The 15,965-nt window shown below is 48.5% G+C and overlaps 1 protein-coding gene across 4 annotated transcripts in view; it reads left to right on the top strand.

Annotated features, from left to right (window-relative positions):
- Positions 9,990-15,965, top strand: part of ATP9A (ATPase phospholipid transporting 9A (putative)) — a 136,452-nt gene continuing 130,476 nt past the window's right edge. The window contains exon 1 of one of the 4 annotated variants that reach the window (XM_013985463.2): positions 9,990-10,030. In XM_013985463.2, coding sequence (XP_013840917.1) covers positions 10,005-10,030 — 26 coding nt within the window. In that variant the 5' untranslated portion in view covers positions 9,990-10,004. 4 annotated transcript variants of the gene reach the window in all.

Raw genomic sequence — 15,965 nt, 5'->3', positions numbered from 1 at the left:
CCAGGTGTGTTCGTAAGTTTTTCTGGTAGTTTCTGCTCTAAACCTGAGAATCCTTACTTGGCAATCATTTCCAGCAGCCTTGGGGACTCCCCCCCCCCCCAGGTCTTGGAATCAAAGCTGCATATCTGGTTGCCTCTATGCTTGACCCACTACCCACACACAGCTGGTGGCTGGTTGCTATCTTCCCTTTTTTTTTTTTTTTTGCTTTTTAGGGCTGTACCTGTGGCAGATGGAAATTCCAGAGCTGCAGTTACCAGCCTATATCACAGCCACAGCCGTGTGGGATCTGAGCTGCACCTGTGACCTACGCCACAGCTCACAGCAACACCCTACCCACTGGGAGAGGCCAGAGACTGAACCTGCATCCTCATGGATATGAGTTGATTTTGTAACCTGCTCAGCCACAACAGGAACTGTGGTAGCTTTCCTTTCTAAGGCGTTTAATTAGAGTCCTCTCCTAGAGAACTTGGCTGCTTAGTGAGTTGTGACCATGGAAAGACTGTCATGTCGTGGATTATCCCACCTCTCAACCCATCCTACCCTCGTACAAGTCATTGGGCAGAGAAACAGTGTGTGTGTATGTGTCATATATATTTTGTCTTTTTAGGCCTTCCCCCACTCTCCCACAGCACATGGAGTTTCCCAGGCTAGGAGTCGTATCAAAGCTGTAGCCGCCAGCCTATGCCAGAGCCACAGCAATGCCAGATCCAAGCCACATCTGTGTCTTACACCATAGCTCACAGCAACTCCAGATCCTTAGTCCACTGAGCAAGGCCACAGATTGAATCCACGTCCTCAAGGATGCTAGTTGGGTTCGTTAACCGCTGAGCCATGACAAGAACTCCGAGAAACAGTATTTTTTAATCATCTCATACTTGCGGGTTGGCTGCTCAGAAGGGGATGGGCCAAGGGTCGCATTGGAGGTAGCATTTAATTCTAGGGGAAGAGTCAGGCTGATGGGATGGGTGCTCCTTGAGGAGAGGCACAGGGCAGGACCTTGATGTCCTCCTGGCAAAGTACCCTCTTGCCACCTTTGGTTTCTGTCTTTGCCAACCCGATGGCAAGAGCCAGCAGCAAGTCATGATGTCATGGATGCGGGTACCACAGCATCCTGTTCTAATGTCAACTTCCTTTGCAGGTGGATCCCCTGCTCTCCAAAGCTGGTTTGTTCTCTGACTTCATCTCTTCTAAATTGAGGGTGAAGCAGCTACTCTGTTGACTCAGAGCAAGATAAACCCTGTCATTTAGATGCTGGAAAGAAGGATCCAAGTGAATATGCCCTGGTTAGTCTAGATACTTGAGACTAACAATTGTCATTCTTTCTCGTGCCTGATACTAACCTACAGTTTTTATGTCTTTCTAGATTCCCATGTGTGAGAATTGTTTTTCTTTAGTGAAAAATAATGTTCCCTCCTCTCCCACATATTTTAGATACCTTTCCCAGGAAAAGACCATTTCTGGCTAACCCTTTTTAAATATCTGCAAGAATACAAAAATGTTTAATCAGCCATTACTAGACTATTAGTGTTTCCTTCAGAATTTTTTACTAAATGCTTTCGACCCTCTTTGGAGTATAGTTTTTCTTGGACTTGAATTGACTGCAGGGTAAAATCCTACTTGAGGGGTTGCTAGGACAAAGACTGTGAATATTTCCAAGTGTGCTGCACTTGTTTCCATAACTGTGTGTATATAGTGGTTTTCTCAGCCCCAATTTTTTTTTGTTTTGTTTTTTTTGTTTTTGTCTTTTTGTCTTTTCAGGGCCACACCCGCAACATATGGAGGTTCCCAGGCTAGGGGTCTAATCGGAGCTACATCTGCCGGCCTCCACCACAGTTCACAGCAATGCTGGATCCTTAACCCATTGAGCAAGGCCAGGGATTGAACCAGCAACCTCATGGTTCCCAGTTGGATTCGTTTCTGCAGCACCACAGTGGGAACTCCTTGGCCCCAATCTTTGAAGCCAATTCTTGAAAAGTAGATTGTGAGCAGTATAGCTGCCATAGGACTTTTTCTTTGTCTGGCTGTGCCCACAGAATAGAAAAGTGCCCAGGCCAGGGATTGAACCTGAGCCATGGCAGAGGCAGTTACAATATGGATTCTTAACCTACTCCTAGAACTTACTCTTTTAACTCTTTCTAACTGCTGGCCTTATTTTGTCTTCCTCCAGGATTCTATGTATTCAAAACCCTTGACCTGAAGAACAAACTTTTTTTTTTTGTCAATTACATCTCAAAAAAACTTAAAAAAAAAAAAAGTACCTTACAACTTTCCTACCAGCCCTCTGCCTTCAGTTGGCACCCCAGAACCTGTTTTATTTGTCTATTTTTTGCCTTTTTAGGGCTGGAGTTGTGCCATATGGAAGTTCCCAGCCTAGGTAGGGGTTGAATTGGAGCTACAGCTGCTGGTCTACACCACAGCCACAGCAGCGCCAGATCCAAGGCGCATCTTCCATCTACACCGCAGCTTATACAACGCCGGATCCTTAACCCACTGAGCCAGCTAGAGACTGAACCCCATGTCCTCATAGATGCTAGTTGGATTCGTTTCCACTGAACCACAATGGAAACTCCCTAGAACCTGTTTTTAAAGATGCGTTACAGAGAAGGATTTGGTGCTTTGCACTTGGCGCATGCACTTGGCAGATGGCCTGGAGAAAGCTTGGGATGCGCCCACCTCTGGGTGGAAAAGTTGGATCTTTTTGGCCACAGTGTTTGCCAAGAGCCATTGAGTCAGGTGACTGTTTAAACTACAACATCAGAAAGGTGTTGAAATGTCTGCACGTTCATGCACAGTCCTTCAATGGAGTTTCAGGGGCAATTTCAACAGCAGCGTGACCTGCTGTTTGCAATTCAGCAGACACTGAGCCCAAGCAGGAAAGTTACATGTCTGGATATATATAAAGTCCAGAAACAAGATTCGTGATACTGAGATGAACCATTTCAAATCTGGGGAAAGAGGGCTTCATGATGAGAACACTGGCAGGAAGTGCCAGCTCAACACTTTGGCTGGGTGCCTGCCCTTGGGCAAGGTAACCTGGGGCCTCGGACACCTTGTCTTCAAGATGGGGATAATCTTTGATTCATAGGCTGATGGTGAGGTTATGCATTATGTATGATGCTCACTTGATCGAGGACCTGGGAAGCATTCAGTATGTTAACCATCACTGATTCCCCTGTTGGTTCAGAAAATCTACGCTATGCTACTTGGTTCAGTGGAATCTGTCCCAACTCTGATGAGATTGGGCGTGTTCAGGATAGTATGGCCTTAGACGAATCTGTCCCAACTCTGGATCAGGTAGATTTCTTTTGATTCATTCTTTTTTTTTTTTTTTTTTTTGTCGTTTGTTGTTGTTGTTGTTGCTATTTCTTGGGCCGCTCCCGCGGCATATGGAGGTTCCCAGGCTAGGGGTTGAACCGGAGCTGTAGCCACCGGCCTACGCCAGAGCCACAGCAACGCGGGATCCGAGCCGCGTCTGCAACCTACACCACAGCTCACGGCAACGCCAGATCGTTAACCCACTGAGCAAGGGCAGGGACCGAACCCGCAACCTCATGGTTCCTAGTCGGATTCGCTAACCACTGCGCCACGACGGGAACTCCCTCTTTTGATTCATTCTGACCCACATGAATGAGGTCATGTGGGTCAGATGGCACCAGGTAGTGGGCATCTCCTTTACCTTCAAGGTGATGCAGCTTATAAACCTGGGGACTTGCCTGCAGTGACGTACTTGGTTGGGAAAGTATGCTGGTGGGGGAAATTTTTAAGGTGGGTTTTCTGTGTGTCTTTAAATACAGTCACATAAGCAATAGTATTTCAGCAAGAGTTATGTTTCATTGGTTCCTGCATGTACATTCTACTTCTCTCCTCACCACCACCTTTGGCAAATTATCCCAAGGATGCTTGTGGTTGGAAACGACAAAATGGCAGGAAAAAATCTTGCTGGTTCTGGGCTTTTTCCTTGGTGCTGGGGAAGCCTATTTGAATTCATCAAAGAGCTGCATTTGGCTAAGCTCGTGATTCTGACCTTGTCTTAAGATCTAAGCTAATGCATTTCTTTGCTTTCTTCTCTCCTTGGCACCATTTATTTTATGGATTCTGTAACGATAATGTGTTCATTTAAAGGGATTTTTTTTTCTTTTCCCAGCAGAGAAAGCATATGCTTCTTGTGGAGTGATTGTCCTCAGTCCTAATAGTTGCCCCAGTTCTGTTTTCTTGTTTCCAAACGAAATCATTAACCACTTAAGTAAGGAAAGCTCATTTCTCTTCAAAGAAATTGAGTTGGCTTTCAGAGCTATCAAAGTTTCCTAATATTCCCCAAGAAGCAATTGTTTTTGGTCAAGGAGTTTGTGCTCTTGGCACCCATTGAAAATTCAGACTCTTACCTAAAAAAAGCAAAGGGAAAAAAACCCCCAAACCCATGTCCTTATCACTTTGCTGTAATTAATTCCAATGCTTTCTAAATAACAAAAGAAAAATGGAGCATTAGCTAAACTAGGCCAAAATGAGGATAAGGAAGTAAATTTACTTCTCAAGAGATAAGGACTCAAAGGAGTTCTTGTGTTCGGCAGCAGGTCAAGGATCTGCTGTGCCTTAGGTCCCTGGTGTTGCGCAGGTTTGATCCCCGGCCCAGGACCTTGTACATGCTGCAAGTGTAGCCTGTAAAAGAAAAAAACGATAAGACCTCACAAATGTGTTTAAAGAAAGCTTCAAGCTCAGTGGTTAACAAATCCAACTAGGAACCATGAGGTTGCAGGTTCGATCCCTGGCCTTGCTCAGTGGGTTAAGGATCCGGGGCGTTGCCGTGGGCTGGGTGTAGGTCTCAGACGTGGCTCGGACCCTGCATTGCTGTGGTTCTGGCATAGGCAGGCGGCTACAGCTCTGATTAGACCCCCTAGCCTGGAAACCTCCATATGCTGCAGGAGCGGTCCTAGTAAAGGCAAAAAGACATAAAATAAAAGTCCAAGGAATATTTGAAAGGGTCGTTTCTGAGAGAAGAATGGTCATCCCAAAAGACTTGAATTTCTTCCCTTCTGTTCCCTCCCCTATCATTTTCACCCTCCAACCCTTTGTAAATGATCTATTATTTTATGCAAAAAAGTAACTTGCAATAACAGGGTTCTGCAGACAAGCCATGGAACAAAGGATATGAAGGTTTATTTTATCCCTATGGGATAATTGTTGGTCCTTAAATTAAAAGCAGTGAAATGAATGACCTTCTGGGTCCTCTGGTGGGACTGGGTTTTTTTGACCCGCCTGGCACAGTGGGTTAAAGGATCCAGCAGCAGCTGAGGCTTAGGTTGCTACTGCAGTTCAGATCTGATCCCTGGCCAAGGAGCTCCATATTCGGAGGGGCAGCCAAAAATGAAAATAATCAATAAGTAAATAAAAAATAAAAATACAGGGGAAATAGAAGGGAATTGCTTAGGGTTGCCAACTTTTTATCAAGTAAGGGTGATTGACAAAAGCCCATCTCTTTCACACTGCCCTCTTGTATTATCCACATGGCATCTTGCACTCTCTGAAATGTCTCATTCAGGGTACTTATTTCTGTCTACCCTGTTAAAATATAGCATTTTAGCAAGGAAAAATCAGGACTTGTACAAATGTCAAATGAATGGGTGTCATTTTACAGCTGATTGAAAGAATTGAAAAAGTTGAGAGAGGAGTTCCCGTCGTGGCGCAGTGGTTAACGAATCCGACTAGGAACCATGAGGTCGCGGGTTCGGTCCCTGCCCTTGCTCAGTGGGTTAACGATCCGGCGTTGCCGTGAGCTGTGGTGTAGGTTGCAGACGCGGCTCGGATCCCGCGTTGCTGTGGCTCTGGCGTAGGCCGGTGGCTACAGCTCCGATTCAACCCCTAGCCTGGGAACCTCCATATGCCACGGGAGCGGCCCAAGAGATAGCAACAACAACAACAACAAAAGACAAAAAAAAAAAAAAAAAAAGACAAAAAGTTGAGAGAACTCCCCAATTTCAGGCAATCAGGGAAGTTGAAGTGAATTTACATAAAGATTCAAAAAAGGGTCAATATCCACAGGATATCCAATATCCTGCTGGGTGAAGTCCATTTGCATTTCTACGGAGAAGAATTATCAGTGTTGCTATGGGTTTTCTGCAAGGAGGAGGATTGTAAAAGAGCTCAAAGACAGGGAAAGACACAGCTAACCCTGAAGAGGGTACCGGATGGGTCATCTGGTCACCTTGCTCTTTTCAGTCTTTATCTTATCTCTAGCAATCAACAGAGCGCTCAGCCCTAGGCAGCAGGGACTGTGTGTCTTATTAACTGTCCCCAATGCCTGGAATATTGTAGGTCCTCAGCAAAATGACAGAAAGGATGAATAATCAGCGGTCTTTTCCCTAAAGTCCTTGGTGTCTTTTTGGTGGTAAAAAAACAGTAACAAAGTAGTATGAAATCCTCGTTAGATACAGTTGCTTGTGGAAAGTGCTTACGGAGTTTTTTCTGTTCCATAAGGGGGAGTGGGAAGATGAGATTAGCGTTAGAGACATAGCCTTACTGGAAGTTTAACAATGATTTAACCTCACATTCTAACCCAGGGGGGTCTCACCTCAGGACAGTTTTGACCTCCTGGGGCCCTTTGAAATGTCTGGTGACATCTTTGGTGGTCAGATGGGGGGATGGGGTGAGCCGCTCTGGCATCTCCTGCGTGGAGACCAGGGATGCTGGTGAACATCCTGCAGAGCACAGCACAGCGCCCCCTACAAAGAGCTGTTCAGCCCAAATGTCGATCGTGTAGAGACTGAGAAACTGCTCTCAGGAATGCCTGGAGCCTTCATGAAGAGAGAAGATTCTAGGTACCAAAAAAACTTCATTTCTTCTCGCCCCAGCCTGAGTGGACCCAAAACATTTTTATTCATTTTTTTTGTTCCCATTCCCCTTGCTCCATTTCACCCTTGCTTGTGTGCTTGACTTCTTGTCCACTCACCACCAGCACTCTGGAAATTTGGAGCTGCATTTGCAGCTAGCTTGGCTAGCTATAAGGCTTCAGGATGGGCTGCACAAAGTTTTTTTTTTTTAATTTTTTAATTAAAAAAATTTTTTTAAAGGCCACACCCAAGGCGCATAGAAGTTTCCGGACCAGGGAATGAATCTGAACCACAGCTGCAGCAACACCGGATCCTTCAATCCAGTGTGCAGGACTGTGGAGCGAACCTACCATTTGCAGCCACCCGAGCCACTGCAGTTGGATTCTTTATCTACTTCGTCACAGCGGAACGTCCTGGACTGAGAGTCTTAGATAGATTATGGCCTGAGTCCAGCATCTGTGGGTGAGGTTGGGTGATTTCCGTGGGTCTCAGTTTCTCTGGTTTCTATAAAGAGGCTGGACCAGGTTGGCTTATCTGTCAAAAATCTTTCTGCTCCAGATTTCTAGGGGTCGGCAGCTTCCTGTTGGATGGAGAATGCTGGCCAGGGCCACTGAAAGGGGCTACTCTGCAGAAAGCAGGACCCTGAGATGACATTCCTAGGACCCTGGGAAGCAGGCAGGGCTGGGCCGGGAAGAGGGATACTGTGCCCCTCATCCCATCACTGCCCACCTCTGCCTCTCCCCTGTTTCTGCAGGCCCCATAAGCTTTCTGCCATCTCATGCAAACGTCTGGATCTCTCAAGAGAGAAAAGCTTTAAGTGCCTCCTTTCCTGAGAGATTGCCTTGCTGGAAGGGAGTCTTTTAAAGTGACGTCTGCAATGATTATAAAAGCTTGCTGAAAGAAATTTGGCAACTGGAAAGGCAATAAAAATCACCTCTTTTTTTCATCTGAAAATGTCATTGCCTTTGGTGATTCAGAGGGGGCACTTTGATCTTTTAAAACTTTATTTAAAGAAGAACATTGTAGAAGTGATCTTTGTTCACTGGAGAAAAAGAAAATAGAAACAAAACGAAAAGAAGGAAAATATTGAGATCCAATGGAATGTACTGCCCTGGTGCCAGATGCTAATAAGGGAAACCTGCTGAGTTTGGGGTGGAGGTGGATCTGAGATACGGAGGAGTTGGGGTAGGTGTATGGAAGCTCTCTGTACTAACTGCTTTGTTCTAACTACTTAAAAAAAAAAAATCTATTAACTAAATTATATTTCAAAAATCTACCTAGAATCTTGTCCAGAGAGCACCACTTGATAACACTATGGTGTTCATTTTTTAAGTAGGAAAAATAATAATATTCAGAGGAGGAGGAGGAATTGCAGTGGTTAACCTTGATCAGAATTTACCATGTGGCTTTCAGGGTGCTAGGTGCTTCACATGGTCCTATTATTGCCCCGAATTCTTCTAAAGTCCTGTAATAATGACACTTTCAGAGTGCTCCCTCGGTGTATATACTCTTGGAATTGCTTAATGCACGATTGGCTTATTTACTCCTTCCAACAATTACGTGAGGCCAGCACTATCCCCATTTTACAGAGGAAGAAATTGAGGCCCAGCAGTTTGTAATTTGCCTCTAGTTCTTTGGTTTGGAGCTGGAAAATATGTGAAATCAGGATTAGTAGGTGCCTGGAAATGTGATGATAACTGATTCACCTGGTCACTGGAGGGCATTTTTCCTGCCTTCTAGAGCAGGAAAGACCAGGTCTTGGAGTCCACCCTAGTTCCTTCCTAATCATGTCGCTTTGTGCAAGCGTCTCCGAGTTTGTTTCCCACCTATAAAATAGGTTTGCTCATTTAGGCTTAGCTGGCAGGGCTTTGGGAGGATTGAGTGAAGGATTCTATGTATGTTTCAGGTGCTTGATGAAAACAGCAGCTCAGATTTATCAAACATCTGCTGTATGGGGGACCTTGGATTAAAGGGGCACAATCTCCGTAGTGTTTTCTGTTACCTTATGTGGTAGTGGAGTGGAGGAGAGGGTCTGAGGAGGGTGGGGTTTGAGAGGGGACCTCAGGGGAGCAGGTGGGAGAGGGTGGGGCCTCCTCTGATGCCATAATTGGTGGGTCAGGATGTGTCCATTTCCTCCACTCACTAAACATTTGCGGAGTGCTGACTATGTGTCATGTTGCGCTCCAGGCACTGTCCTAGGGACAGAGAAAGCAGAAAGCAAAGCAGATCAGGTCTGTGAGTCAAAGAATGCTGTTTTCCCTTCAAAGGTGCAGGGCAGCAACTTCTAATGACATGCTTTTCTTGAGGAACTTCACTGGGACATGAGATAAGTCACACTTCTTGGTTTGGGATCTTCCTTCCTTGATCCGGGGTCCCAGATACAGATACTTGGCTCCATCTTTATTCACAGCAAACAAAAGGCACCAGCCCCTGATGGGTGTCACTACTGAAATGTATTAGGTGTAACTACTGAACAATTTCCTTTAGTTGCAGTAGGTTCATTTATACGGAATGGAATGACCGTCTGAGGCTCTTTGACTATATGGATGTTTTACCTTCCCCCTTCCTTCCTCCACCACTTACTCATTTTCTTTCTGTTCTCAAAACTTGATCTGGCCCTTGGGAAGTCAGCAGATCCTGGACTCCAAGTGGCAGAGTGTGGGGGTTCACAAGTGGGTCTGGGTGAAGGAGTGGGGTATGTGCAAGTGAGGTTGTGAGTCAGTGTGGTTGAAGTGTGTCTGCGTGACTGAGAGGGCATGTCAGCCCTAGAGACAGGTGAAGGAGTGAGTGTGAGAACGAGTGTGTGTATGTGTGTGATTGTGAATCTCAGACACCCAGGTGGGAGACAGTGGGTGATGGTGAAGGAAGGTGGGAGAGTCTGGAAAGTGCAGTGAGGTAGGGTGTGTGTCCCTGTGTGACTGTGATTCCTGAGGGTACACGTGTGTCTGAGGCCTGAGATCCAGGGTGGATGAAGGTGGGTAACCGAGGTGAGTGTGGCAGGGTGTGTGCGTGCAGGTGTGAATGTTTGCTTGTGAATGTGAGATGCTGGTGGAGAGTGAGTGGGCTAGAATGAGTGTGTGTGTGTGTGTGTGTGTGTGTGTACGGCTCGCGTGTGAATGTGCACGAGTGAGCCTGTGAGAGGATGGATGCAATGTGCCGGCTAAGTGTGACAGCCTGTGCATGTGTGCACGGCTGCTTGTGTGCAGGTGAAAGTCAGACGCTGGCCGGGGGCGGGGGCCGGGCGCGCGCGCGCACGGCGGGACGTGGGCGGGGGGCGCGTGGCCGGGTGGGCGCGCGTGGGGGGCGCGCGGCGCGGGCCGGGGGCGGGGACACTGCGGCGGCGGCGGCGGCAGCGCGGACACAGCCGGCCGCCCCCCGTGGCAGGCGCGGCGCGGCGCGGAGCTCGGGCCCATGGTGCGCCCGTGTCCGTCGGTCGGGCCGCGCGGGCGGCTCCGCGCGTGGCCCGGCGCTCGCGAGCTCGCCCCCTCGCTGCGGGCCAGGCCCGCCCGCTGCCGCCGCCTCCTCCCCCGGGGCGGCGCGGCGCCGGCGGGCGGCGGCGCGGAGGCCGGACCGGGCGGCGGCCCAGGCGGCGCAGGGGGCGCGGCGGCCAAGGCAGGCGGCGCGGGCGACATGACGGACAACATCCCGCTGCAGCCGGTGCGCCAGAAGAAGCGGATGGACAGCAGGCCCCGCGCCGGGTGAGCGGGGCCGGGGGCCGGCCGCCCTCCTTTGTCCGCGCGCGGCGGGAGCCTGGCGCTCGGGCCGGCTGGGCCGGGCCTGACAGGTTGGCAGGCGCCATGAGCCGGCGGCCGGGCCCGGGAGGAGGGCGGCCCGGGAGGCGGGCGGGCAGGGAGCTCCAGCCCCGGCCCGGGGCCTCGGCGCGATTGCGTCCCTTTTGGGCCCAAGCGATCGGCTGCGTTTCATCACTGCCCACCTTCCTTCAGAAACCCCGAGAAGCCCGGCCCGCCCAGCGCTGTTTACACGCCAGTGGAATTGGGATCGGCCTTGGCCTTTTACGCATTTTTTTCTTTCGTGATTACTCCGTGGCCTTGTGATGTCGACTGGGTCAATAGCAGACCTTGGTCTGCGCGTGGAACAGCCCTCGGGAGCCCGGATATGCTCAGGTTATTGGTGGTGGTAGGGGAGCCACGGCCTTCTCCGCGGACCTGCCGCGGGGTCCCCATCAGCGCGTCCGGGTCCCAGCCCCCAGATAGCCACTTTCGCCTTCTGGCCCTGGCGGGACCCGAACCGGTAGTCATAGGAGGGCGAAAGGGGCTCCTACTGGTCGATTTAAGATCCCCTCCCCACGGTTCCCTACAATTTGAGGGTAGGGGCTCGTTGGCAGGGCTAAGGGTTGCCACCTGCTGGGCCTTCCCGCGTCGGCAGACCTTGGGCAGCCTGGGGAGGGGGTTCCTTCACTTGGAGAGAGAGGACAAGCTGGTATTTTGCGCCTGCAGTCTTCCTCTTCGGAGAATGGCAGTAACCTGTTGTTGAGGTTTTAAGGATCTGTGGTATTGCCTGCGACAGACCCCCCCGGGTGGGGGTGGGGGTATTGAGGGGAGCTGGTTAAAATGCAGATTCCCTGGCCCCGCCAGACCTGCCCATCAGGTCTTGGCGGTGGGACCCGGAAATGTGCATTTTCCCGAGGCTGCCCAGGTGAAGGCTGAGACCGGCAGCTCGGCGGGGCTGGGCCTTTTGGTCCCGCCCTTTGCTTCAGCGTCCTGTTCTCTCTGGGCACTTCCCTGTGGCGGCGTCTTTTTGCGGCGTCAGCTGCTGGATGCAGGGGGTGGGGAGGGTGGACCTCTATAGGGTGGCTTCATCAGGTGTGCATCCAATTATTGAAAGAAAAAAAAAGAAAAAAAAAAAAAAGGAATGATGCCAGCTGCCATTTTGTGGGGTCTTTGTCCAGTTTTCCTTAAATTTTCCAGTGAGGCGGCCCCATTGCTGTCATGGAGAGGAGGATACCAGCCCAGTGAGGTCAGGGACTGCTGGGAAGATGCCGTAAAATGCAGGTTGGACTTAGGATCTCTGACCAGAGACCCGGAGAGCCTCCACCCTTTCCTTCACTGTCTTCTGTCGAGGCTAAAGCATGATGACATTTAACTTGAACTTTTTGCCTAGACTAGTACCTGCATGTAATGTGTACTCTCAGTAAATGTTTTAATGAATTAATACGATGGGGGCGGGGACTCTCAGATCCTCTAGTTATTAATTTGTGCCACAAACAATGATAAAATACCTGTTGTGCGGGGGGGCTGTGCGCAGTGACTGGGTGCAAAGATAGGTTCAACAAGCCCTGCCCAACAGGTGTGGGCGTGCTGACCGTGGAATCACCTGGATCCGTGGGAACACCTACCATCCCTTCTTTGAAATAAGAATCTGGGGTGGGACCTGAATATCTTTATCTGTCTTACCTAGTTTATTTTTTCAAAGCTCCCTGGATGATTTTAATGTGCTGGCATAGTTGAGAACCTCTGATTCAGTGCATGAGGTAGAACTGCAAATAATTATTTAAAGGTGAAGATAATCTTGGTAGAATTATACACCATTAATAAGGGGGCCCAGAGGGAGTGGTACAGACAGTTGGGAAAAAAAGATTTCTGTTTGGTGCTGGAGTGGAGGGTCACTCCTCTTTTAGAATTTGCCACTTTGGAACAAATCTCTTTCCTCATCAGTGACATGGACTCAGATTTAAATCATGTGTCTGGAATTCCAGGCGTTTGCCTATATGTCCTTGTATTGAATCTGCATTTTTAGGAATAGCCTTGTCAAGGTAGGGATCTTGCTGTTTGGAAGCAGAGATGGAAAGTCTCCCTAAAATTTACGGAGGAGGGCCACTTAAAGGAAAACGAGGCTGGTATGTGACAGGTCAGGCTCTCTATTGAGCACTTGAGATAAATGACAGTGTTCACCCTTGTAACAGCTGTGGGGATTTTTGGAGTCAGTTTTTTCATTTTATATCATTCCATGATGCTACATAATTTGTCGGAGGTCAAAGGAATAGTGTGAGGGGGGTGGATTTGAACCTAATCAACTCATTTTACCTAATGGCTTGAAGCTATATGGTGGTTGGGGTTTTGTGGTTAAAAAACCAAGAACCGAGGTACCACATGTCCCAAGGGGGAGAGTATAATTAATGCCGGGGTCACTTAGCATATGTTGCCAAGACATGGCATTTATTTGCTGGAGGAATCCTGTAGCCCCAAAGCTCTTTTCTCTCTTGAGAAAGTTACCACATCCCAGTGTTGAGAAAACTATTAACAGTGGTTTTGTTAGGAAATAGGGCATTTGCCTCACATTGCTGGAAACCCTTCTTCTGACATCCTGTGTGCTTTGCTTCTGGCTGAATGGCGTTCTTCTCTTGCTGAAACACTAGAGACTGGTTTGTGGCAACATGGGCATGGGATTGGGGAGCTGGGTTCAAGCTGAGGATCTGTGACTTGGGAAAATTATCTCTCTGGGTCTTTTTTTTTTTTTTTTTTTTTTTTTCGTTTTTTGGTCATGCTTGTGGTATGTGGAAGTTCCTGGGCCAGGGAGTGAACATGTCCCACAGCAGTACAATGTCTGTTCCTTAACCCACTGAGCCACCAGGGAACTCTTGAGTCTCAGTTTTTCCATCTGTAAAGCGGGAGCGGCAATAATTATATATACCTCCTTGGATTGTTTTGAGGCTTAATTCATGTCAAGTTTAGACCACTCAGTGCTCAGTGCCTCTTAGGTGTTTTCTGGGGCAAAGAGGAATAATTAGGTCTTTGTGTGAGGTTTGCTCTGGGTGATCTCCAGAATGCTCCTTTGAGAGGAGGGAACTTTGATGCTAGGAAATTGAGAAACAGTATAGAATCCATTGCTCTTTCCTGGTCAAATCTAGGAAATGATTAACTACATAAACTGTTCCTTCCAGGTGTGGAGAGACCCTGGTGTGACAGATGCCGTAGAAAAGCAAGGAGCCTGGACTCTGGAGGAACTGAGGCTCTGTAATGTTTCTCTTAGTAACATTTTTGCGTCTTGTAGCCACATTGGACAAGGATGCTTGGATTTTTGGTGTATTTAGATGTGGGTGACTAGGAAATTTTGGATATGAACTGGCCTAAGAAAGAGCTGTTTAGTTTCATAGTCTATCTCTACTTTTTTTTTTAATAAACATTTTTATCGAAGTATAATTTACATAACATAAAATAAAATCCTTTTTTTTTTTTTTGTCTTTTGTCTTTTTTGCTGTTGTTGTTATTGTTGCTATTTCTTGGGCCGCTCCCGCGGCACATGGAGGTTCCCAGGCTAGGGGTTGAATCGGAGCTGTAGCCACCGGCCTACGCCAGAGCCACAGCAACGCGGGATCCGAGCCGCGTCTGCAACCTACACCACAGCTCACGGCAACGCCGGATCGTTAACCCACTGAGCAAGGCCAGGGACCGAACCCGCAACCTCATGGTTCCTAGTCGGATTCGTTAACCACTGCGCCACGACGGGAACTCCTAAAAGCCATTGTTAAGTACAATTCATTGATATTTTAAAAGTAAATTTAAGGAGTTCCCATCGTGGTGCCATGGAAACGAATCCGACTAGGAACCATGAGGTTGCGGGTTGGATCCCTGGCCTCGCTCAGTGGGTTAAGGATCCGGTGTTGCTGTGAGCTGTGGTGTAGGTCGCAGACGCAGGTTAGATCTGGAGTTGTTGTGGCTCTGGCGTGGGCCAGCAGCTGTAGCTCCAATTGGACCCCTAGCCTGGGAACCTCTACATGCCACAGGTGCGGCCCTAAAAGGACAAAAAGACCAAAACAGAAAAAAAAAAAAAATTTATAGAGTTTGGGTAGCCATCACCACAATCCAGTTTTTGGACATTTTTTATCACCTCCAAAAGTTCCCTCATGCCTGTTTGCAGCTAATCCCTAGGCTGTCACTGCTCTGCTTTCTGTTTTCATAGGTTTGCCCTTTCTGGAAGATTCCTGTAAGTGGAATCATACAATATGTTGTCTTTGTGTCTGCCTTCTTTCACTTAGCATAATGGTTTTATGTTCCTTTTTATTGCTTAATAGAATTCCACTGTATGGATATGCCATATTTTGATTTTTCACCAAGATGGTCGTTTGGATTATTTCCGGTATTTGCCTGTTATACGTCACACTGTTAAGAACTTTCAAGTTTCTGTGTGACACGTGCTTTCACTTCTCTTGTCTAAGGTGAGTTTTGGAGACGGAGTTCGTCGGTGTTTCCTGGGTCTCCCGTAAGGGCCCTGTGGCTTCTCCCGCCTAGTCTTCCCCCCTCTGACCATTCAGTGTTGCAGTGGCTCAAGGTTTGTCCTGGACCCTCTTGCCCTTGGAACTATGGGTTGAGCTCATCTATGTCCATGGCTTCCGGGACCACCTTACTCAGGGACCAAGTCCTCCTGTCCTCCTTCTGACTCCTGCTCTCAGCCTGGCCAAAGCCAACGTCATGGTCTAGTGCCCACCGCAAACCTGGTCTTTTTCCCGCAGGGTCCCGTGCACGGAGAAGGCTGTGCCATCTCTTCAGCAGCAGAATCTCCAGGATCCTCATCTTTCTTTGCTAATCCTTTGTCAAGACTTCCTACTTTTGCTCCCTGACTGGCTCTGGAATCTGCTCACATCTCCCTTAGCATTGCCATTGCCACCTGCACATCCTCTTCTTCTTCTTCTTTTTTTTTTTTTCTTTCTGTCTTTCTAGGGCCACACCCGCGGCATATGGAGGTTCCCAGGCTAGGGGTCTCATCGGAGCTGCAGCTGTCAGCCTACACCACAGCCACAGCAACGCCGGATCTGTAACCTACGGAGCGAGGCCAGGGATCGAACCTGCGTTCTCATGGATACTAGTCGGATTCGCTTCCACTGTGCCACGACGGGAACTCCCTCGCCCAACCTCTTGTTGATCATCATTGTCACTGTCTCCCTGAGTCCACGCTGTTGATTGTTCAGTGAGGTCTCCACCTTGCTGTGGTGTAGGTTGCAGATGCGGCTTGGATCTGGCATTGCTGTGGCTTTGGTGTAGGCTGGCAGCAACAGCTCCGGTTAGACCCTGAGTCTGGGAACCTCCATACACTGTGAGTGCTGCCCTAAAAAGATAAAAGACAAAAGAAAAAAGTATGCAGTTCCTCAGTGGCACCAGCCACATTTCCGTGTCCAGTCCCCAC

The sequence above is a fragment of the Sus scrofa genome, chromosome 17, assembly GCF_000003025.6.
Source record: "Sus scrofa isolate TJ Tabasco breed Duroc chromosome 17, Sscrofa11.1, whole genome shotgun sequence".
Taxonomy (NCBI): domain Eukaryota; kingdom Metazoa; phylum Chordata; class Mammalia; order Artiodactyla; family Suidae; genus Sus; species Sus scrofa.
Note: the sequence above shows the minus strand (reverse complement) of the source record. Positions and strands in the feature narration are given on the sequence as shown.